This window comes from Canis lupus, chromosome 7 (genome assembly GCF_003254725.2).
Source record: "Canis lupus dingo isolate Sandy chromosome 7, ASM325472v2, whole genome shotgun sequence".
Taxonomy (NCBI): Eukaryota; Metazoa; Chordata; class Mammalia; order Carnivora; family Canidae; genus Canis; species Canis lupus.
The window spans coordinates 18,613,074-18,636,981 of record NC_064249.1 but is presented as its reverse complement, the minus strand read 5'-3'; the positions used below and the strand labels follow the sequence as shown (position 1 = coordinate 18,636,981).

Below are 23,908 nucleotides of genomic sequence, written 5' to 3'. Positions count from 1 at the left end.
TGGAGGGTATTATGCTGAGTGAAGTAAGTCAATCGGAGAAGGACAAACATTATATGGTCTCATTCATTTGGGGAATATAAATAATAGTGAAAGGGAATATAAGGGAAGGGAGAAGAAATGTGTGGGAAATATCAGAAAGGGAGACAGAACATAAGGACTCCTAACTCTGGGAAATGAACTAGGGGTGGTGGAAGGGGAGGAGGGCGGGTGGTGGGGGTGACTGGGTGACGGGCACTGAGGGGGGCACTTGATGGGATGAACACTGGGTGTTATTCTGTATGTTGGTAAATTGAATACCAATAAAAAATAAATTTAAAAAAACAAAACAAAAAAAGGAACACATGCCAATTCTACATCTAACAGAACCTTAAAATAACATGAAGCAAGATATTACACAACTAAAAAGTCAGTAAATATACAATTAAATTTTAGCATTTCCCTTTTGATTAGAACAGACATAAAATTAGTAAGCATATAAATCTGAAAAACACTACCAAACAAACCTACTGACATTTACAGAACACTTCAACCTGTTGCGCCCAAGATCGCAAATCCGAGAAACCATCGAGGTGCAAACACACGAGGGTTTATTTACAAGCTCCAGCCTGGGTCCAAATATACCGGACACGGTGGAGCAGGGACTTGGACCCGAGACTAAGAGGCTTAGCAACTCTATAGGGGCCAGTGGTCAATGGGATAGGCAGAAAGTTGCAGAGTCATGCTGGTCCGTCCACTCACAGATGGCAGATTGAATTACATTTTACCCTAAAGTATCCGTTTGAACTGGCCTATCACTGAGCGGATTTCCGATTAGGGTGTGCCCTGGGCTTGACTAGGGTGGGGCAGTACCCTAAGCAATAAGCAGGTCAGCACAAGTCGGGTGCAGCACAAAATGGAGTCAGTCCTGCTCTGCTTGTCCAGAGGTAGGGGATTTTGTTAAATTTCCTGGGTCCACAAACCAACAAAAGAAAAACACACATATTCAAGTGCACATGCTTGGCCATAAAATGAGTCTCAGCAATTTTAAAATAAAGTCATACAAAGCAAGTTCTTGGACTACAATGCAGTTATATTAGATATCCATAAGAGAAAGGTATTTTGAATATTTCCAAATATTTGGAAATGAAACAACATGCTACTAAAAATCCATGCATCAAAGAAGGCACAAAATAAATTAGAAAATATTTTAAACTGAATAAAAATGAAAATACAATAGATTCTAATTCCTAAAGTATAGCTATAGCAATGCTTACAGAAAAATTTATAGCATTGAATGCTTACGTCAAAAAATTTTAAGTCTCAGAACAAAATAATCCAGGCTCCTACCTTCAGAAAACTGAAGAGTAAGTAAAACACAAAGTAAGAAAAAATTAACAAAAAAAAGTAAAAGACTAAAGAAAAAGGGAGGAGAGAGAAATATATCAATAAAACCCAAAAGTGTTTCCTTAAAATAAATTTTAAAGTTTGATAGACTTTTGCCAGACTGATCAGACAAAAGAGAAGACAAGATAACCACCATCAGAAATATATGAACTGGCATGCTTTCTGATTCTCCAGACAAAATCATAAGGAAATATTATAAATATCTTTGTCAATAAATTTAGTAACTAAGATGAAATGAACAGTCTTTGAAAGATAATTACCAAAATTTACTCAAGAAAAAATGAAAACTGAATAAGCCCATGTCTATTAAAGAAACTGAATTCATAATTAAAAATCATGGGAGACCTGGGGGGATCAGCTGGTTAAGCATCTGACTTGATTTTGCCTCAGGTCATGATCTCAGGGTCATGAGATTGAGCCCCACATTAAATTCCACAATGGACATGGAGGCTGCTTAAGATTCTCTCTCCCCCTCTGCCCCTCCCTACTCCACTCACATGTACACTCTCTCTTAAATAAAAAAATCTTCCTCCACAAAAACTCCAAGCCTAGTTTGCTTCAGTTATGATGACTATTAAATAAAGAAAAAACTATATATCAATTTTATACAAATTCTTAGAAAATAGAGTAGAGGGGTGCCTGACTGGCTCAGTCAGTGGAGCATGTAACTCCTGATCTCAGGATTTTAAGTTCAAGCCCTATGTTGTGTGTAGAGATTGTTTAAAAATAAAATCTTAAAAAAAAATAAAAATAAAATAAAATCTTTAAAAAATAGCAGTGGAAGCACTTCCTAACTCATTTTTTGAGACTCTAATCTCAAAGACAGCAAAGAAAATTACAAAAATAATACCCCTTATGAAGTAGGAGAATTCTTAACAAAAATTTTAGAAAATCAACAAGGAAGACAGCCTGATAAATTATAGGCAACAATTTTGAACAGACACTTCACAAAAGAAGATATACAAATTGCTAATAATCTCATGGAAAAAAGTGTTCATTGTTAGGGATATGAAAATTAAAACCATAATAAGATAAAAATACAACTATTAAGATGGCTAAAATTAAAGAGATTGACAATTCCATCTTGTTAGCAACAGTGAGAATCAACTGGAATTCATGCATTGCTAATATAAATGTGAAATGGTACAATCATATGGAAAATAGCCTGGTAGTTTTTCATAAAGTAAAATATATACATAGGATCCAACTGTATGAAATGAATATATATTTCTGCACAAAGAACCATAAAGCCATGTTCAAAGCAGCACTAACCAAAGTAAACAAACAGAAAATATCCAACTGTCTGACAACAGAGAAATGGTTAAATAAATGGTGGCATATCCATAAAATCAAATGTACTAAACGAAAAGGAATGAACTAATGATACACATAACATGGATGAATCTCAAAAACATTTAATTGAATGAAAGAAGCTAGACAGAGAGGTTTCCATATAGGTGACATTTCAGACTAATCAAATGATGGAAAGTTGACGGGCTAAAAGACAAGGTACAGAATTGACTGGGATAGGACATAAGGAAAGGCTTAAGGGTGGTAGAAATTTTCTACATCATGATTGTGACGGTGGTTACACAAATATATAAATTTTTCAAAACTCGTCAAAATGTACATTAAATATAGATACATTTTAGTTTATGCAAACTCTACACCAACAATGTTGGTCAAAAAGTATTATGTGAGTACATAATATGTATAGAACTATGGTTGATATTACAAGAATACAAGATAAGTATGTCATAAGCATGCTTTTTTGTGCTCATAGGGGTAACGTTATGAATACATATGAACATATATGTATATAAATGTACGTGTGTGTGCGTGTGTGTGTCTAACATATATATATACATATACATTACGATTCATTCTTTCATTCATTGTTCAAAGAGAATAGTAATTGAAGATCACAGTAAATTACTAAAAGTGTTTAAGACCAAACCCTTGGCCCCACAAGCTCACAGCTAACATTATAATAGGATCAGAGAAGCAGGAAAGTAACAAATCAAAGAAGGAATGATTAATTCAAGTGGGCCCAAGGACTCAAGAGGCAGCTATGCAGGAGGACTCAACTTTTTGACATCTTTTTAAATGCTCTCCTTCACCAGCTGCAAATAGAACATACTTTTTTTAGTCCTTGATTTTGCCAAATATGGGCACAGATTTTCTTCTGATAACCTTTGAAGAGGTGATACTATAAATAATTATATCTTATGGTTGAAGACTCAAGCTGATTCTAGAATTGGCATCAGAAAAAAATAAAACATTCATAAAATAAACTTCATTTCATATTTCAATCCTTAAAACTAAGTGTTATCTTTATCATTCTAATACTTCAAATTTTTTTTTCTTTATTTATGATAGTCACACACAGAGAGAGAGAGAGAGAGAGAGGCAGAGACACAGGCAGAGGGAGAAGCAGGCTCCATGTACCGGGAGCCCGACGTGGGACTCGATCCCGGGTCTCCAGGATCGTGCCCTGGGCCAAAGGCAGGCGCCAAACCGCTGCGCCACCCAGGGATCCCTCATTCTAATACTTTAATTTCTGAAGTGGGAAGTAGTGAATTCCAGACTTGTGATTTTACATAAATAAATCTCAATTTCATTTTTCAGTGGCAATTAACAACCTACATCATGAAATAAGTTCTGAAGAAACATGTTAATTATAATTAATAATACCACACTGTATATTTGAAAGTGGCTAAGAAAAGAGATTTGGAAAGTTTTCATCACAAGAAAAATAATTGTAACTATGTGAGGTGATAGGTGTTAAGTAAACTCACTGTAGTGATCATTTTACAATATAGACTTATCAAAAAAGTATGTCATATACCATAAGATAATATGATGTTTTATGTCAACTATGTCTCAATAAAACTCGAAAAAAAAACCCAACTCATATCAATGCTTTTCAAATGTCTTTTTTTAACTGGACACTTTTGTCAAATCAAATCCTAGGCAGAAATAAATGTAGAAAACAGGAAGGAAGTAGTAAAAAAAGAGTTCACCTCTGATCCCCCAAGACCCACCCCAAATGAGCTCCATGAGGCACAGTTTAAAACCACTTAGCTGCGTAATCAAAAACAATGGACTCATTTCTCTGATATTGATTGGCACAAGGACAATACATTAATTTGTCTATGTGTTCTTTCGGGTAGTGAATAATAAACCATAAATATACTGTTAGAGCTTATTCAATGAAGCTAGACTCACAGGGTCTCTCAAGGTGGGAGTAAGCTTTGCTCTATTTCACAGTGCATAAATCAATGTATATTTGGAAAGTCTTCTATGGTCAATATAGCTAGCCAAGTAAATTTATGTACCTTTTAAAATAATATTTAAATACTAATCTTCTAAACCAAAAATAAGCTTAAACTCAATAAAAAGTCATTGAGTCTGACAAACCTTCAAATATGTAATAAATGGTTTTCCATTAGGATCCTAGTCTTTTCTGCATCTGTTTAGGCTAGAGATTTCTAAAAGAACAGTTTTCTTGTGAAATTCTGAATTTAACTTCCAGGCCTCATTTAAAAGAGGAAGTACAAGGAGTTACTGAAATGAAAAAATACTAAAAGACTTATCCAAATATTTTTGAAGCTGCAAAAATATTCAGGGTAAGTTTGGGGGGAAGTACAAATTGGCTTTTATTTTGTGAAAACTGGCTATTCCTATTGTGTTTAGTTTGAAAACCTCATCCGCAAATAAACTTCATTTTGTTTGATACTGTAGGCTGAATTCATAAATGACATTTGTCTAAATTCACGTATTGAGCATTATGTCCTATTCTACATTTCTAATAACATGGAGAGCATTGTAAAACAAAGAAAAACAAACTAAGAAATCCAAGATGCCAGGATCAGGACACCTATTCATGGAACATTTCTACTACTAAGAAATCATTGAAATTCAAGACAAATTATTTATTTCCTAAAGAATATATGAAAGTGAATTAAACTTATTAGCAAATCAAATTAGTCCTATGCATGGTTTGCTTACTTAAATATACTGTGTAAGTATTAATTCATAAAAGAATAAAGTGTTAGACATTCCTAGTTGATCCACTGACTTCCTCTACTCCAACAGGTTATACTAATGTAGATATTACCACAAAAAGTCCATCTTTGTTCTATATAAATAACTACATATAAATTAAATCTGTGTAACTGATTTCTCATAGCTTTATAATATCCCTGCATATTTACTTTTTAAAAACTAATCTTTAGGAAAATAAAGAGTACCCAAATAGGAAAAAGTATATTCAGTGGCAAAAACAATCTGAACAATTGAATCTGTGTATGTAAAAAGAAGACAATGTAAAGTGATGAACAGGCTGATTCAAGGGACTTAAGAAAGGATGCAGAAGGTTTCTGAAAAATAGAAGAATTGCACAATTCTAAATATGCACAAATATGCCTCCTTGCCATAAGGATTATTTTGCACTGATTACTTTATAAAGCAGACACAACAGAGGCTCTGAAAACAGAAGTTACCTTTTTATAAGGGAAATTTATATTCATAAAAGAAATCTCCATTTGTGAGGCTGTCCCTCTTCCCTATACAAGGAATAGGATTACTCTAAGTCACAAGAGAATGTTTTTAATGGAGAAGGCTCTGACTTAAATCTGCATAACAAACATTACCCTTGGTAACTTTGCTTTTCCTGGTCACCTTCCCAAAACTGGCCTCCTCTATACCTTTTGTTCTTTTCTTAAACTAAAGATGGCATTAAAGCCTGAGTTCTAAGCTGTCTTGTAAAGTTACTAATTTTTTCCTGGGTATCTCTCATGTATACATAAAGTATACAAGTTAATAAACTTCTGCTTGTTTTTTCCTTGTTAATCTGCCTGTTCCAAGCCTAGACTTAGAAGGATAGAGGAAAATTTTTCCTCCCACACTTCCAAGATTCCATTTAAGAAGGTTCCATGCTCTTGTCAGAAAGAAATTAACAGAAGGGGCCCTGGACCCTGAATCAGGGTACCTGAATACTAGGTCATGCTCTGATTTAGAATCAGCATCCCAGGTTACATGGGACATCACTAAATTTTGATATAGGACCTCTCTATGCACAGTAAAACTATTAACAAGACAATTCCTTTCTTTCTCATTTTTCTATGATTATCATAATTAAAAAATAATAGCAGACCCAAGATTTTATGTAAATGTAGAAATCAATGCAGATTTCTAGTCCAAATCTCACCTTCATTCTAATATTCAATTTTCATTAATTCATTGAATATATATCAAGTATTTATTAATTTACTATGTTTGTCACTCTGGTATATGGCAAAGATCTAAAATCAAAAGCAGTTCTTGCTCATGTGAAGTTTACGAGCTTATTGTGGTATATCCACTCTTATTATAACTCAACGTGATAATATGATGACAGAAGGACATAGGACAAGCACAAACTTGGGGATTCAGAGAGAGTCTTGAGGAAAATCACATCTAACAGGAGATTAAAGGAAAGTGGAAATTAGACAGATAAATGAAGATGAGGGGTTGGTGGTTTGTTATTGGTGCAGAGTCTGGAAAGTTTTCGGGGAGGAAGGAATAGCCAATCCAAAGTGTCAGAAGAGAAAACACTATGCAGCAGAGAAACTAAGAAAGGTACATTATAACTGAACTCATCATGACTCAGATCTGCATTAAACTCTAGGATGATCCTCTAAGATAAGAGTGCCCACAATTATCAGTCTCTTTTTTGTATACGTTCTTCTCCATTCTGTTCTGCACTTTCTCTCCATTAACCTAACTTTTTACTGATCTTTCTAGCCCAAAGTTCTTCACTGTGATTTCTAAAAATTCCATTTGTTTATAATAGCATTTTCTACAAGCCAAATTATGGAAACAGCCCAAGTGGCCAATGACTGATGAATGGATAATGGATGTGATACATATATACAATGGAGTATTACTAAGTCATCAAAAGAATGAAATATTCCCACTTGCAATGACATGGATGGAGCAAGAAAGGATTATGCTAAGCAAAATAAGTCAGAGAAAGACAAATACCATATGATTTCACTCATATATGGAATTTAAGAAACAAAACAAATTAAAATTTTTAGTGAAAATACCTTAACTCTTTTCCGTTATTTTAAAAATAATATATACTATTTTAAAAATAAACCACATAAAAGAAAAATATTAAAATTATCTAGAATTATACTATACAGTGATTGCCATTAACACATTTGGGTATGACTTTCCCATTTTTTTACAGAAATATGTATATATATGTAAATAAGTATCTTGTAGGCAGCCCAGGTAGCTCAGCGGTTTAGCGCTGCCTTCAGCCCATGGTGTGATCCCGGAGACCCAGGATTGAGTCCCATGTCGGGCTCCCTGCATGGAGCCTGCTTCTCCCTCTGCCTGTGTCTCTGCCTCTGTGTGTGTGTGTGTGTGTGTGTGTGTCATGAATAAATAAATAAAAATTTTTTTAAAAAGCATAAAAAATAAGTTCTTAAAAAAATAAATATCTTGTGAAATATAGAATTTTAATAAACATCATTTGCAGCAATAATTTATTTTGCTTTTATTATTTAAATTTATTATCATATTAAGTTTAATTTATTAATTTAATAGATATTACTTGAATGAACAATGGCCAAATTTTCATAACAGGTTCACTAATTCCTGAAAACTTTCTTCCTACTTACAAAATCTAATTTTCAAATTTTAAATGGTTTAACCCTCCATGTGTCTTCTTTTCTAAGTTCATAATTTAAAAAGGATGACAAAATAACCCAATAATGTAAATTTTTAAAGTAAATACAGTATCCGTGCCTATTTAAAATTATAATTAAGAATTTTGAAAGGGCTTTTTTCCATTTTCTCTATTCATTCACTTCCACCAAAACTGTTTAAATTATATGGTAAATGACCTCAAGATACTTTTTTTTCCCCTGGGGGCTTTAGCAAGAAAGAGAAAAGCCATTTATGATTTTTTGTCACAAAGCCAAATCATGACCAAAATGTTACAAGGGAGCTCTTAAAAGTAGCTCATACCATCTCTCAAAAGATTTTGCATTTATCACTCACCCTATTACAGTTGGTTCATTCTAGGAATGCATAAAGAAACCTGGAAAATATATGAAGCATGGAGTCTTAGCTTCATGTATTTATCCCAGCTAATAAATTTCTTAAATAAAACTTCCATTACTTTGACTCTTAACTCTTCCATCTCCTTTTTGCTACTGCAGAATAAAAAGCAAAAGTTAGCCTGTCCCTGATGAATGTTTTTATTTATGTTAAACCAAGTCCAAATAAGGATAAATCACGACATGTATTTAGCATTTACAATCTAATATCTTCATAGAACTGCTTACCACTTCATTAGATATGCCTACTATTTTCAAAGTTGTCTGTTGATTTGTAGTACACAAAAATATTGAAAATAAGGTCTTGAATTTTCTTCATTCTTGGTACATGAAATCCCTTAAACTGCTTAATTCATATGTGTTCTCCAAAGGTATTAAGCCACTTTTTAATTGATATAATTATTTCTGTCAAAAGATATTAACCAAGTATTTTCCTGAAGCATTAAAATAATATTGACTGTGTTTAGTACAAAAGTTATGACTTTTTCTTTCAGAAGAATAGTGATCATATAGCAGAATTCCTGGATAGGCAATTTAGAAAAGAAAATTAGAAAATTACATAAGCTCTTCTATGTTGAGACAATAACAACAGCCAGTTAACCTTGAACCAGATTATTTAATTATCATAAATAAAGGAAAATACTAGCAGTAGGGACCTCTTGATCTGTAGAAAAGATTTAATAGTCAGACATTTTTATTTTTCCCCATCTGTGATAGACAAAAAACTGACCTTTGTCATCTGGGCACACAAATTTCTTGGTCGACTAGACCAATTGCCCTAGATGTTCAGGAGTCTTTGGGGAAAGAAAAGACTATGATTCCAAAATTCTTTTTTCCAAGATTCAAAACTAGGTCCCTTTCAAAATGCTTTGGGCACATGATCTCACTTGATTTTTACACACCAAAAATTCTTGTTACGTACGTCTTTAATAATTCCTGGATTAGATACTGAAATATAATTGCTTTCTTAATGATTTAAAATCTTTACAAAATACAGTATTTTTTGAAACAATAGGTATATAACCTCTTAAATGTGTTAGTTCTCTTGTTCTTTTTGAATTCCTAGAAGATTATATATACTCTAGTGTGTATATGTGTGTGTGTAGAAAGAAAGAGGAAGGCATGCTTATTATTTCGCCATAGACACATGCCTTCTTTAAATAAGTTTTATTTTTTTAAAGATTTTATTTATTTATTCATGAGAGACACAGAGAGAGAGAGGCAGAGACAGAGGCAGAGACACAGGCAGAGGGAGAAGCAGATTCCATGCAGGGAGCCGGAAGTGGGACTCGATCCCAGGACCCCAGGACCAGGCGCTGGGCTGAAGGCAGCGCTAAACCACCAAGACACCCAGGCTGCCCAACCAGCAGATGAACTCTTAAAAGAGACTGTGACTTCAGTGACTATCAAGTTATTTCAGTTTAAAATATCAAACACCTGAGACATTTTCCTCTCAATTCAAATTTTTAATTTCTACCATAACTCCAGCAAATATAAAGACCAAACGCTGGAAATGGCTAGATCATTTCTTTCAAGCCAGTGTGAATTTGAATAAATTTTTCAAAGACTTTGAGATTGACTATAATGACACTATAATGTTTTGTAATTGACTGACTCCATTAAAACTGACATCTCATCATCAAAATCAACATTTTATTTCAACTTCCAATCAAAATAGAGTCAGTTAAGAAAAAGGGTATATTTCTTTTTCTATTGTTCCAGTTCTATTGATTGCATGAAACCTAATGTCTACCATTTGCCTTTATTTTTTTTTTAAGATTTTATTTATTTATTCATGAGAGGCAGAGGGAGAAGCAGGCTCTATGCAGGGAGCCCAATGTGGGACTCGATCCCAGGTCCCCAGGATCAGGCCCTGGGCTGAAGGTGACACTAAACCGCCGAGCCACCTGGGCTGCCCTACCATTTGCCTTTTAACAACATTCTTCTTTTCTTTTCAGAAATATTCTTTCATGCATTTATATAAGCCTCTTTCTCCTTTTTAGTATTTTAGGGAGAAGGTTTAGTAAGTGATCTCCATTCTGTTTCCTAAATTTTATGGACAAGTAATACCAGGGGTCAAATATGATTGTTTTATGAAAGAGTGTGGGATAACACTCTCACATTGAAACCTACATTTCATAGGCAGTGAGTTTTCATTTTGTAAATATGACTCCCACCACCCACATAGAACACTATGGTTTATAACTAGTCCTTCAAACAGTTCCCCAAACCAATACATGAAACGCTGAAATGGAAGATAGTCATTCTCATTTTTTACAGACTTATCCTTTTAAACAATGCAGTCTCCACTTCCCATTCCTCACTGTTTCGCAGGACAGAAGAGCTCTGCTTTACTCTTGGTAACTTCTGCCTAAACTAAGATGCTATTGAGAAGAGTGATTTTCTTCCTCCACTTGCAAAGAATATTACATACTATGCACAATGTAAATCACATTTTAAAATATTGTTCACATGCTTAGAGGTCTATGAGTGATAATTTTTAAACAATAAATTAAGTATTTATGTTTTATTTATTCTAAACAAAAATTATACACGGTTTCATTTAACTGTATTGGTGATCTAATTAGTGACTCCTGGGTGTGAGTGATAAGGTAACTATATGAATGGAGTATTAGAGTTGACAGCATATATTTAGGAGGATAACATGTCAATCTTTGGGTAATAAAGAAAGAAAGCATTAGGGAACTAAGATAAATATTCCTTTTTTGGTGGGTTTGTGGATGTAAGACTTCATATTATTTTAAGGTTTGAGCCCGATTTCTCCACTTCATTTTCACCATTTAATTAAGTGATTTCAAAGAAGGAATAAGTGAAAACATTTATGCATTGTTTTCAAACATTTCCTATAGCTTTCTAGAATGTTATATTTGTCTCTGATACATTTTCACATTTCAGAGGAAACACCTGTTTCTACTTATTTTCAAGGTCAGCAGTAAGGTTATGTTTTTGAAATAATGTCTGGAGTGAAACTCAGAAGAGGGAAAAACAAAATGGCAGATGCCTCATTCCAGAATATTAATTGTTCAAAATTCTGGGTTTCAGAGTCTCATCATTGAGCTTGTATACACAAAGCTCTTGGTCTGAATTCTAGTCATAAGGGGTCTTTGGCCAAAGCAGCAGAAAAGGGCTTTACTGAATTCACACCCCAGTAAGGTTTACAGTCTTTCTAATATCATTATTAAAGAGTGAAAATGAGTATAAAACTAGCAAAAGAAATATATCCAGTAATCTCTCATCTATGAGGCACTTTGTTGCCAAGATGTTAAGATTTTTTATGGAATGGGTGTGTAAGACTATTACTTCACATACTATCATCTGATCCAGTCATTCCCCTTTGGTATTTATACAAAAGAAATGAAAGCATATGTCCATGCAAAGACCTGTACATGAACAATTATAGCAGCTTTATTTGTAATAGCCAAATGCTAGAAACAATACAAATGTCCACTACCAGGTGAATGGACAAACTTTGGTATATCCATAAAATAGAATATTACCCAGGAATAACAAGAATGAACTACTGTTAAACACTAAAATATAGTTGAATCTTGGGGCACCTGGGTGGCTCAGTCGGTTGGGCATCTGGGTGGGTTCAGGTCATGATCCTGGGTTCTGGGATGGAGCCATGTGGGGCATCCGACTCAGTGGGGATTCTCTTGTCCTTCTCCCTCTGTTCCTCCCCTAAACTCATGCTTACATGCAATCACTCAGAGATTAATAAAATCTTTAAAAATAAAAAAATAAAATAAAATATAGATAAACTTAAAATAATTATTCTGAGTGGAGTAAGCCAGACCAAAAAGGGGTACATACTGTATGAATTCATTTATATAACATTTTAAAAAATGCAAACTAATCTGTAATGATAGAAAGGCCAGTGGTTGCCTAGGGGTGGGTCATACAGAAAGGGGCAGAAAGGAGTGACAAGAGACATAAGAAAACTTTTGAGAGTGACAGATATGTTCTTTACTTTGACTGTGGTGAGGATTACAGATGTCATAACTTATTAAATGGGGATGCTTTACTCATGTTCAGTGTATTATATGCCAATTATGCCTCAATAAAATTTAAATAAACTGTCCTGGGCTTTACCTACTTCTACTGAAATATCTAGTGAGTTTGACTCCTCCTTCTCACTGGAAATTCCTTAGTGGAAAAAATAAAGGTGTTTTCTTCATCTTAGAATCTCGATTACTATCATACACAGAAGAGAGGATCGTGTTTTCCTCCAAAAGAACCTCCAGGACTTGACTATTGCTCAGTCTAGGACACTTCTGAGATCCAAATCACCTCCCTCTCTTTCCCTGCAGGGGCACCCAGGGACACTCCCTACTTTTGTCTCCTCTCTGTAGCTGCAATTACACAATCTGACTCCAGGAGGACTGGCAGGGGAATGAAATTGACTCTCTTGGAACTTCGCATAGAATGTTTATTATAGTAGTAGCAGTAGTGCTTTATCAGTCACTAATATGGTTAAATGAAGCCATGTGTACTTTATGTTTCCATCTGTTTAATTAAAACAAAAAAAAATTATGTATTGGCCATAGGCCTATGAGGCTTAGAGAAATGAACTGAGCATAGCATCTGGCAATAAGAAACATTCTGTAAGGGTTACTTATATTATTAAGATTATTATTGACATTATTATATTCATAAAATAAGCAGTTTAACCCTTTTAACATTTTATTGTGATGTGATAATATGAAAAATGACAAATACAAGGAAATTGTAAAAGTTCAAGAATCTTACAAAAGTCTACAGTAGTTCTGAGTCCACTCTCCTTCAGACACTTATTTGTAAAGTGGGGCTCACCAAAATACCTCTTTCCTTCTGAGCACTCTGTAGGGTAAGAGTATTCCCAGGATCTCTTTGCCAAAGGAACCATTCCTTTCCTAAGAACCTGCAGGCTAGGTGATTTCCATTCTCCTGGGTCTCCATTCAGCTCACTATAGGTATTTCTTATTTTATTTAAACCTCATAACAGTCCTAGAAAGTAATTAATATGCCTGTTTTCACATGAAGAAACAGTCTCAGAGAAGTTATATAAAACTACATAAAGCTAAAGATGGACAAAAGATGGATAAAGAAGATGTGGTCTCTTGGGATCCCTGGGTGGCGCAGCGGTTTGGCGCCTGCCTTTGGCCCAGGGCACGATCCTGGAGACCCGGGATCGAATCCCACATCAGGCTCCCAGTGCATGGAGCCTGCTTCTCCCTCTGCCTGTGTCTCTGCCTCTCTCTCTCTCTCTGTGACTATCATAAATTAAAAAAAAAAAAAAATTAAAAAAAAGAAGATGTGGTCTCTATATACAATGGAATATTACTCAGCCATTAGAAATGATGAACACCCACCATTTGCTTCAATGTGGATGGAATTGGAGGGTATTATGCTGAGTGAAGTAAGTCAATCGGAGAAGGACAAACATTATACGGTATCATTCTTTCGGGGAATATAAAAATTAGTCAAAGGGATTAATGGGGAAAAGGGAGAAAACAAGTGAGAAATATCAGAGAGGGTGACAGAACATGAGAGACTCCTAACTCTGGGAAACGAACAAGGGGTAGCAGAAGGGGAGGTGGGGGGGATGAGGTGACTGGGTGGCGGGCACTGAGGGGGGCACTTGACGGGATGAGCACTGGGTGTTACACTATATATTGGCAAATTGAACTCCAATAAAAAATATATAAAAAAAATAAAAATAAAGCTAAAGATGGGAAGTCATTCAAACCCTGGTCTCCCTATTCTAAAGCCCCAGAATCTCCCATTATAGAATGCTGCCTTTGGCCATCTTGGCACAGATGGACCCTCTTTGTTTTAGGGAAAATTCTTTTTTTTTTATATTTATTTATTTATTTATTCATGATAGACACAGAGAGGGAGAGAGAGAGAGAGGCAGAGACACAGGCAGAGGGAGAAGCAGGCCTCACGCCAGGAGCCTGGACACAGGACTTGATCCTGGGCCTCCAGGATTGTGCCCTGGGCCAAAGGCAGGCGCCAACCTGCCGAGCCACCCAGGGATCCCCTAGGGAAAATTCTAAAAGAGGCTGCTGGAATATTTTGACTAATGTGTATCACTAAATAAAAATATTAGCAGTTAATATATACCGATAAGTGCTAAACGCAACAGCCATCTGAGGTACATACTATCACTCTCCCCATTTTATAGATGAGGAAACTGAGACAGAAAAGACAGGCAACTTGTCTAAAGACATATGGCTCGGATATAAGCCATGGTCCGAGGCTTAGAGCCTTAACTACCACACAATACCGCTTGTGATGAATATTTTCATTTTGCCCATCTAGATCCATTCTCTACCCTTGTGTATTAGGCTCTGTGCCCTGGGACACTGACCTTTATGAACTACTTCAATAGGGCTCCTTGGTCTCCAAGCTTCCAGTTAGATTGAAGAAAGTGAAAAGGCATCAGGAAATGAAAAGCCATCGGGAATTGAAAGGGATGCGGAAAGTGGGGGTGGATATTTGTTCCTCTGGCTCTGTTCCTCCAGAGCTGCAATTTGCCCATCACATGCCATCAGCTCTCATGAGCCCTGAGCTTGGTCTCCTGGGTACTGGTCCAAGCTCTCTCTTCCATTGTTGCTGGATCTTGGGGATTCAGCATCCTCTGCTGGCTGCCCTTAGCCCTTCCCACATCTTGCTAAACTATTATTCATTAATAGTTCATTCTATTTTGCCCCTGTTGAGTGAGCTACCCATTTTCTGCCCAGATGACTGCTGACACCCTGCCTCTGCATGAGACTGCATCATTCTTTTATTATTCCTAGAGTAAAAATTCTGGGATGACCTCCCCTCTCCTCTTGATTTTGTAAGAAAATGATAATAAGCTCCCAGAGCATGTAGACTTTAAGCAGCTGTTGGGACAGTTTGGGTTTGGACCTGAGATTCCTAATGTCCTAGACTTTCAACTCTCTGCCACTCATTCAAAGAAAGAAGAAAGTATTTCAGTGGCCTTTTCAGTCCCTGATAAAATATAGTAAATTTATTTTTTTTTAAGATTTATATATTTATTTTAGAGAATAGGGGCAGAGGGAGAGGGAGAAAGAGAATCCTAAGCAGGCTCCCCACCCAGGGCAGAACACAGGGCTTGATCTCAAGATCCTAAGATCATAACCTGAACTAAAACCACGAGTCAAGGCCTGACCAAGACACCATCCAGGAGCCCCGAGGATAGTAAATTTAGATCAGATGCTCAAGTCTATTATTAAGAGAAAGAGAGGACAGGGGAAAATGGGGTTTTCAGTTTTTTTACTTGAAAAAATACACATAAAAAAACAAATGGTAGTATCTTTTTCAAAGTTTCATTATGTCCTGGTAGTACTACTGAAACTTCCAAATTTGCTTAATCTTCTGTGGTTTGTGCTATTGTCTTATCAAGGAAGAAACTGAAGAACAGAGGAGGTAAATAACCCACCCATGGTCATGAATCTAATGAGTGGTAGAACTGGTTCAAACTCAGAGATATCCCCTGTCTACTTTCACCGCAATGGCAGTTAGGATCCCAAGGAACGGAGGGTATGCTCTGGTCTCCATGGTCCTCCTTGAGTGAAGTGTCTGGCTGCTTGAGTTGCTTGGGTTGTCTTCATCAGCTATCATCACCTTGTACCTGTCATTACATCCCCTCTCCTACCTCTAGACTCCTTAAAGACAGGGACAGCACCTTGTTGGCCTCTGCTGTCCCCATCGATTAGAGTGATGGCTAGCATCAAATACCACAAACATTCATTGAACAAATTAAGGAGGCTGAAATCTCTAATTTTACTGATAAAACTACAACCTCTTAAGAGGTTAATATCCAAAATATATAAAGAATTTATATGACTTAACACTAAAACAGTAAGTAATCTGATTAAACAATGGGCAGAGGACCAGAATAGAACATTTTCCAAAGATGACCAATAGGTACATGAATAAGTCTCAACATCATTAATCATCAGGGAAATGCAAATCAAAACCACACTGAGTTATCACTTCCTACCAGTCAGAATGACAAGAGATAACAAGTGCTGGCAAGGATGTGGAGAAAAGAACCCATGTGAACTGCTGGTAGGAATGCAAACTGATGCAGCCACTGTGAAAACAGTATGGAGGTTCCTCAAAAAATTAAAAATAGAAATATGATATGATACAGTAATTCCACTACTGGACCCAAAGAAAATAAAAACACTAACTCAAACAAAATATATGTATCCCTATGTTTATTGCAGCATTATTTACAATAGTCAAGATATGAAAATAACCCAGGTGTTCATCAACAGATGAACGAATAAAGAAGATGTCATATGCTATATATATATATATATATATATATATATATATATATTACTCAGTCATTAAGAAAAAAAGAATGAGATCTTGTCATTTGCAACAACATAGATGGACCTTGGGGATATAATGCTAAGTGAAATAAGTTAGCAGTTGAGCGTCTGCCTCAGACTCAGGATGTGATCCCAGGATCCAGGATTGAGTCCTGCATTGGGCTCCCTGCAGGGAGCCTGCTTCTCCTTCTGCCTATGTTTCTGCCTCTCTCTCTGTGTGTCTCTCATCAATAAATAAATAAATCTTAAAAAAAAAAGATTTATTGAGAGACTTCTAAGTATCATCATTTACCTCCTTTAAAATTAGAAATTATTTGACAATTATTCCTTTACTTAATAAAACTTATTTCTGATATAATAACACAGCCCACTATGCAGCATTACTTACAAGTGAGAAATAACACCAATCCCTACAGCTAATATGTCCAGGTGGAAGGTTCTTTCAGAGGGGGAAGGGCAATTGGAAGGGAATGTTTGTAGACAGGAGTTGGGAGAGGTAAGGAGAAAGAATGAAGAAACTCAGAACAAGTATATTATCCAACTAACAATGGATCTTTTGTGCTAGCTTCTTTGATGTAAGAATATAACATCTGTGGGTAACTTTAAGATTTCAAAGTTGGACTTTTCTTATACCTAAGAAGTATTAACTAGATCGATTGACAGTAACTCAGTTTACAAAGAAATGGAGGAGTAAAGTTTTTAGTTCCTTTTCCAACTTCAAAGATGAATTATTTAAGTACATTCTTGAGATTGTCTTAACTTGTGTTTCCAAAATGTAATACCATACGATGATTTACAGACCACCGATGCCTGGCCAAATAATTTCTTCACTTTTTTATGTTAAATAAAGATGAAAGATATCATACTTAATTATTACTTTTTAAAAAAACAGGAAGAAAGGGGAAACTTCAAGTTATCTCAAGAGAGTTGATACAAAATATACCCTACTAGGAAACTGATGAACTAGGTTAAGAGGACACAGTGTATGCAATACTACACAATTTCCTTTAGAAATAGATGTAAAATCACTCTTGAGTAAAATGAAAGGACTCAGAACACGTATGGCTTCCCTGCACTTCTCACATCTGTTAAATGTGTAACTATCACTATACCATCTGTTTTTCCTAGAGTTTATGTTTATATAAAAAGAAAATTTTGAGCAGTGAGAAAAAAAATGGCCAAATTATATGCTAAAAATTTTGCAAATCCAATTTTAACATTGTCTCTCTAGTTTTTGTTAACAAAATCTTCCACTGTCGTAGCTTTTTTTAGGGGAAACATTGGCTTATACAGTTTCCAGTACCCCCCTAACAATATATTTTCTCACACAGGAAACAAGAAAACCATCTCTCCAGCCTTTTCCCATTTGGGTAAATTTATTTCCTAGCAACAGCTAGCCATCTGGTTTCTAACAAACATAGTGGCACATTTTCTCCATTTTGAAAGCAAAATAACAACATTACGAGGATTATAAAAATACTAGTTAACATTTATTAGGCACTTACCCTGTACTGGACCTCATCTGAAACCTGCATTATCTCATTTAATCTTCTAACGACTTTCCAAAATGGATAGTTCTATTATCTCCATGTTACAAATTAGGAAACTGGAGCTAACAGAGACCATGTCACAAAGGAATTCTTATCAGTTAGAATGCATTTATCTTTAGGTAACTAAATGCTCAACTCTAATTGGCATAAGCAAAAACATCATTTCCTTACATCTGGAGGTTTAGCAGTAGGATGTGATTTGAGTGTGGATTTAATCCAAATCCCCCTTATTTTTGTTTAATCCTCAGAACTGTATGAAGATGCCTGCATCAGGTCTGGGATTCACATCAGTATAGGATAATATCTAGAAGAGAACTCTTCCAAGATGCCCCTAGCTAAACTCCTCTTGAGTCTCAGTGGTCCAAAGTACATGAGATGACCTTTCTTGAACTGACTGGTGAAGGAGTTGGAATTGCCATGATTGATAACTAAATTAAAGCTCATTCATATTGGTATTGAACTCCAATTAATAAAACTGGACAATTTTAGGAATGCTTCTCTCTAGTCCTATTCTGCCTAAGCTAAATTTCAAGGTTAAAATATCAGTAGGTTAAATTTCTATTCGAATTTTTGTAAACTGTTCTTGTAAATTATTTGGTAATTGTCATACTTGTTAAAAAATTATTAGGACTATGGGAATGCCTGGGTGGCACAGTCTATTAAGTGTCCAGTTCTTGGTTTCAGCTCCAGTCATGATCTCACAGCCACGAAACAGCCTAGTATGGGGCTCTGTGTTCAGTGCGGATTCTGCTTGAGACTCTCTCTGCTATTCCCCATACCCCCAGTGCTGTCTCTTTCTCTCTCTAAAATAAATAAAATCTTTTTAAAAAGTATTAGGACTATAAAAATTATGCATCACGTCATTTATTTAAAAACTAAAGTGTGGGGTGCCTGGGTGGCTCAGTCAGTTAAGTATTTGACTTTGGACTGGGGTCATGATCTCAGGGGCCTGGGATGGAGACTTACATAGGGCTCCTCACTAAATGGGGAGTCTGTTTGTCTCTCTTCCTCTTCCCTTACCCTACTCAGGCTTTCTCTCTCTTTCTCTTTCTCTCTCTCTCAAATAAATAAAAGAAATCTTAAAAAAAAAAAAAAAACTAAGGTGTGTTCCTTTGTAGGGCTTATTTTCTCCATTTAAGACAACAGTATTTTTTTTTTTGACTACAGTATTTTCAATATTGTGTAAGTCAATTTTCCCTGGGTATGTGGATATAAATGGGATTACATTTATGAGACCCACCATATTATTTTCTAGCTCTAGGGCCCAACTCCTAATTCCTATGATTCTCCTTAAAAGCTCATCCAGTTTGTTTTGGGAAGTTCTAAGTTGTGCCTGACTGCATAGAGGTTTGAACAACTGTTCTTTCAAATGCCCCAGGTGCAAGCCCTGTCTCTTCCTACCTCTTCTCTTTTCTGGTGCCTTCTGCCAGAAACCATCCATGTCCACAGGGCATGGCATCTTTTTCCCCATCTCTCTGCACTGAACACCTCTGTCACTTTTAATCCAGAACCTCACAACACCCTAAGCAGGTGCTTGTTCTCACTGATGCAAGAGAAAATGATGCTCTTCCTCACTTATACCCTACTTTGGGCTGACAATATTGACTGTACCCCAGAATCTTACACCGTTCTAAATTAAAAACAACTTTTGGAGGAAAGCTTTTCCTTCATTCGGGTCAAACACAACCCTATGCGATGGGACAAGAGATCCAGTTCCCGAGAAAGTTATCACTCTTCCCCAGTGCTTTTCTTCCCAGATTCCCAAATTCTCATGCAAATGTCTATGCAAATAACCTCTAAAGGTTTCCCCTGTAGCTGTCAGCCTTGCCAAGGCCTTTCTGAATCTCTTTGATGGACACAATATGAACTCAAGGCATAACCCCCTTAGGACCATTTCTTCAACAAAAACATTTTTACACTAAAATGACCTTCCAAGTTTGTATATCATGTTAATAAAAATATTTTTACTAGATATTATTCTAGAAATTTGCAACTTCCTTTGAGTTCCACCATGATATAATAATAAGAGGACTTACTGAACCACTTCATTCAAGACACAAAGGAGTCTGTCATAAAATTAATAGAACTTCTATAGATACAATAACCACGTCAATCAAATGTGAATTAGGCCCACAGAAGACCTACTCTTTGTACTGGCATGTTCCTAGAAACTTAAGTGGAAGCCAAATAAGTAAATAAATAAAATGTTATTATCACAATGAGGCCACAAGAAAGTACCAAAAAAGGAGAAAAAAATTGTGACAGAATGACTTCAACACTTCTTTAGAAAATATCAAGATTTTCTTGTATATAAGTTATCAATTTTATTAACATGGAAGTTTTTAGTTAACTATATACAGTTTTTTACTCTTAAAGATCAAACATCATTAGAATTTTGCTCAATAACTTTTTCATATTCTACTTCAGTGAACCATCACACTTTATGTTACCAGCTATCCAAAAGTTGTTCATTAGAAATACAAATTGACCTTCCTAAACAACAAGAACTACAAAAATGTCCAATCCCTACTAAATGAATTTTAAATACATTTATGCTTAAATCTAAATAACATTTCAGTATAGAATAAGATAGTCTAGAAACTAATACTATATAAATCTATACTTCCTCACATTGGTTTCATGCCTTTATTGACCTATGGACTAGGAAAAAACAAGAAACAAAACTCTTTACAAACCATTTTGAAATCAAATCTGTCACAATTAGGTTGGCCTAATTTTGGTAAGGTAGTTAGTAATTAGGTAGACCCACTTTATTAAACTGACCTCATTAACTTGTTTTTTGTCCAGATGGAACACTTGACCAGAACTTGTAGAGGCAATTTCTTCATAGACTTTATATCCAATATGGCCCCTGTCATCACAATCTCCAGTGAGCACAAATACCACCTATGATTTTTTTTTAAAAAAAAAGAAGACAGTTTAAAGGGTTTTCAGAAATCAATATGTATTTATTGAGTACCTATTAGGTGTTAACATGCTACTAGTAAAGTGGAATAACTACATTATTATATATATAATAATATTTAATTATATACAATAAAATCATACATTTATAATATATATACATATATAAATGTAATACCATACATATACATAATATGTCTATATTTCTCCTTATATCCATGCACTTTGCAAAAGATTTTGAAGTCCCTCTTACTTGAGAGGTGGAGCTTAATCTATCATCTTCAAATTAAAGTTTGGACATGTGATTTCCTTTGGCCAGCAGCCCAAGGCAAAGGGACATTCTATCAGTTCTGAGCCTACATTCAAGAGGTCTTGTGTATTTCCACTTGATCTCTAGTGCCTCTTCCTTGGCTATAAGAAGAACATGCCTAAAATAGCCTACTAGTCCCAAAAAAGGGTGAAAAACCTATGAGGCAGGGTCAAGTTACCCTAGAGATCAGCCTAGGTAAGTCAAACCCAAACTTTCTCCTGACACACAAGTTAGCAAGTATCATCTAGTTCTAAAGAGCCATGCAACTATGTGAGAAATAAATGCTTACTGTTCTAAGCCATTGAGAGATAGGACTATTTGTTATACAGCTATAGCTAACTGACACAATAAGTCACTGGCTCAGACAAGATTCTACATAGGAGGTGATATTTGAGACACAGGTCTTTTTTGTTAGGTCTATGTTTTGTTAAAAAGATAATATGGTAAGAAGAACTTTCATTAATCCCCAATCATTTCCTTTCTGTATTAAAAAATATTAATATGTACAAATATTACATACCAATTTAATATGTGTAAATTAAACAACACATACATATTGGAGTACATATCTACAGATCAATAGTTGTAATTGTTGACATCTGCCACACAAAGAATAGTCAAAAAAAAAAAAAAAAAACAAAGAATAGTCAAAGAGGAGAGGCAACCTCTCACATGCCACATAGGCATACCTTGTTTTATTGCACTTTGCTCTATTGTGCTTCACAGATACTTTGTTTTTTACAAATTGGAGGTTTGTGGCAACCCTGCATCAAGCAAATCTATCTGCACCATTTTCCCAACAGCATTTGCTCATTTCATGTCTCTATGTCACAGTTTGGTAATTTTTGCAATATTTCAAACTTTTTCATTATTAGTATATATGCTGTGGTGATTTGTGATCAGTATGACTTATTGAAAACTCAGATGATGGTTAGCATTGTGTAGCAATAAACTATTTTTAATTAAGTTATATACATTGGTTTTTATTTTTTTTATATACATTGGTTTTTAAAGACATGATAACACTTCACAGTTAAGAGACTATAGTATAGTATAAACATAACTTAAATGCATACTGGGAAACCAAAAATTACTTGACTTTATTGTGGTATCTGCTTTATTGTGGTGGTCAGAACTGAACTCACAATATCTCCAAGGTATGCCTGAATTCCTTCCAGCTATATTCATATAGAAAATCTGGGGGCTGACTTCTACTCACTTGTGACTGTTTCTGTTGGATAAGCTGGAGCACCTCATGAGTGAGCCGATAATCCTTGGACCGTGCATCAGTGAAAACATAGATGAAAGAGCCAGGAAGAGAAATTTCCAAGGCAATTTTTATAGCTCCAATACTCATTTCTGGACAATCACCACCACCCTGTTGAGGAGCAGAGAAAAAAATGAATTATTTCATCAACAAAAAAGAAAGGAATATTTTGGTTGTGACAAGTTGTTTTAGAAGCTCTAGAACGAAACAAGTTTTCTTCACATTTATTTTCCATCAGTTTGCCAGTGGATTAGTCACTTTGGTTACCAGGAAATGGAAACTATATAAAGTGATGTGTGGATAGAAAAACCTGTGTTTATGGATAAATTATAAATTCACCCAAATACACAAAATAATAGAAATTGTTATATACTTTTTTCCTAATTAAATGTGGATTCACTCTCCCATTCCCTTACATGACTATTTCATACATCCCTCTTTTCTTATCCGTTATTTGATGACCTTGGTTTTACTGTACTGAGAAGACAGTAGCAATCAGAAGAGAACTTCCATGAACTCCCACCACAATATCTATTAACCTAGCTACATGCCCTGCCTTTACAGTGAAGGAATCATTTGGGCACAGCTAAGGCTAACTACTCACATGTGCCTAATCAAAAACATGGCTCCTGTGGCTTTCCCTCCCTCTACTCCGTTGCCAAACATTCTTCCTTAACTGGATCATTCGTGCCAACAAACTTTTTCTCCCATACCTCAAGCTTTTGCTCAAATGTTACCTATCAGAGAAAACTTCTATGACCACTTCATATAAAATACACACTCTTTGTCATTCTTTTTATTCTGCCTCATTTGACCTACTAACACATGATGTTTGTGTTCATTTCCTACTTGAATAGGTTCACCATATTTTCTTAAACAAAAATAGTCCTCACCCTAGAAAGAATTCTTGTCACATTTATTTCATTCAAAATTTATAGATAAAACTGTAAGTATGCTGTATTTATATTTTTATATATTTTAAATTTAGGATTATATCCAATGTT

The 23,908-nt window shown here is 35.3% G+C and overlaps 1 protein-coding gene across 1 annotated transcript in view; it reads right to left on the bottom strand.

Moving 5' to 3' along the window:
* HMCN1 (hemicentin 1) overlaps positions 1-23,908 on the bottom strand; it is a 456,859-nt gene that overhangs the window by 312,823 nt on the left and 120,128 nt on the right. Inside the window, 2 exon segments of the mRNA XM_025430103.3 lie at positions 21,187-21,309; positions 22,857-23,015. Of these exon segments, the coding sequence (XP_025285888.3) occupies positions 21,187-21,309; positions 22,857-23,015 (282 nt within the window).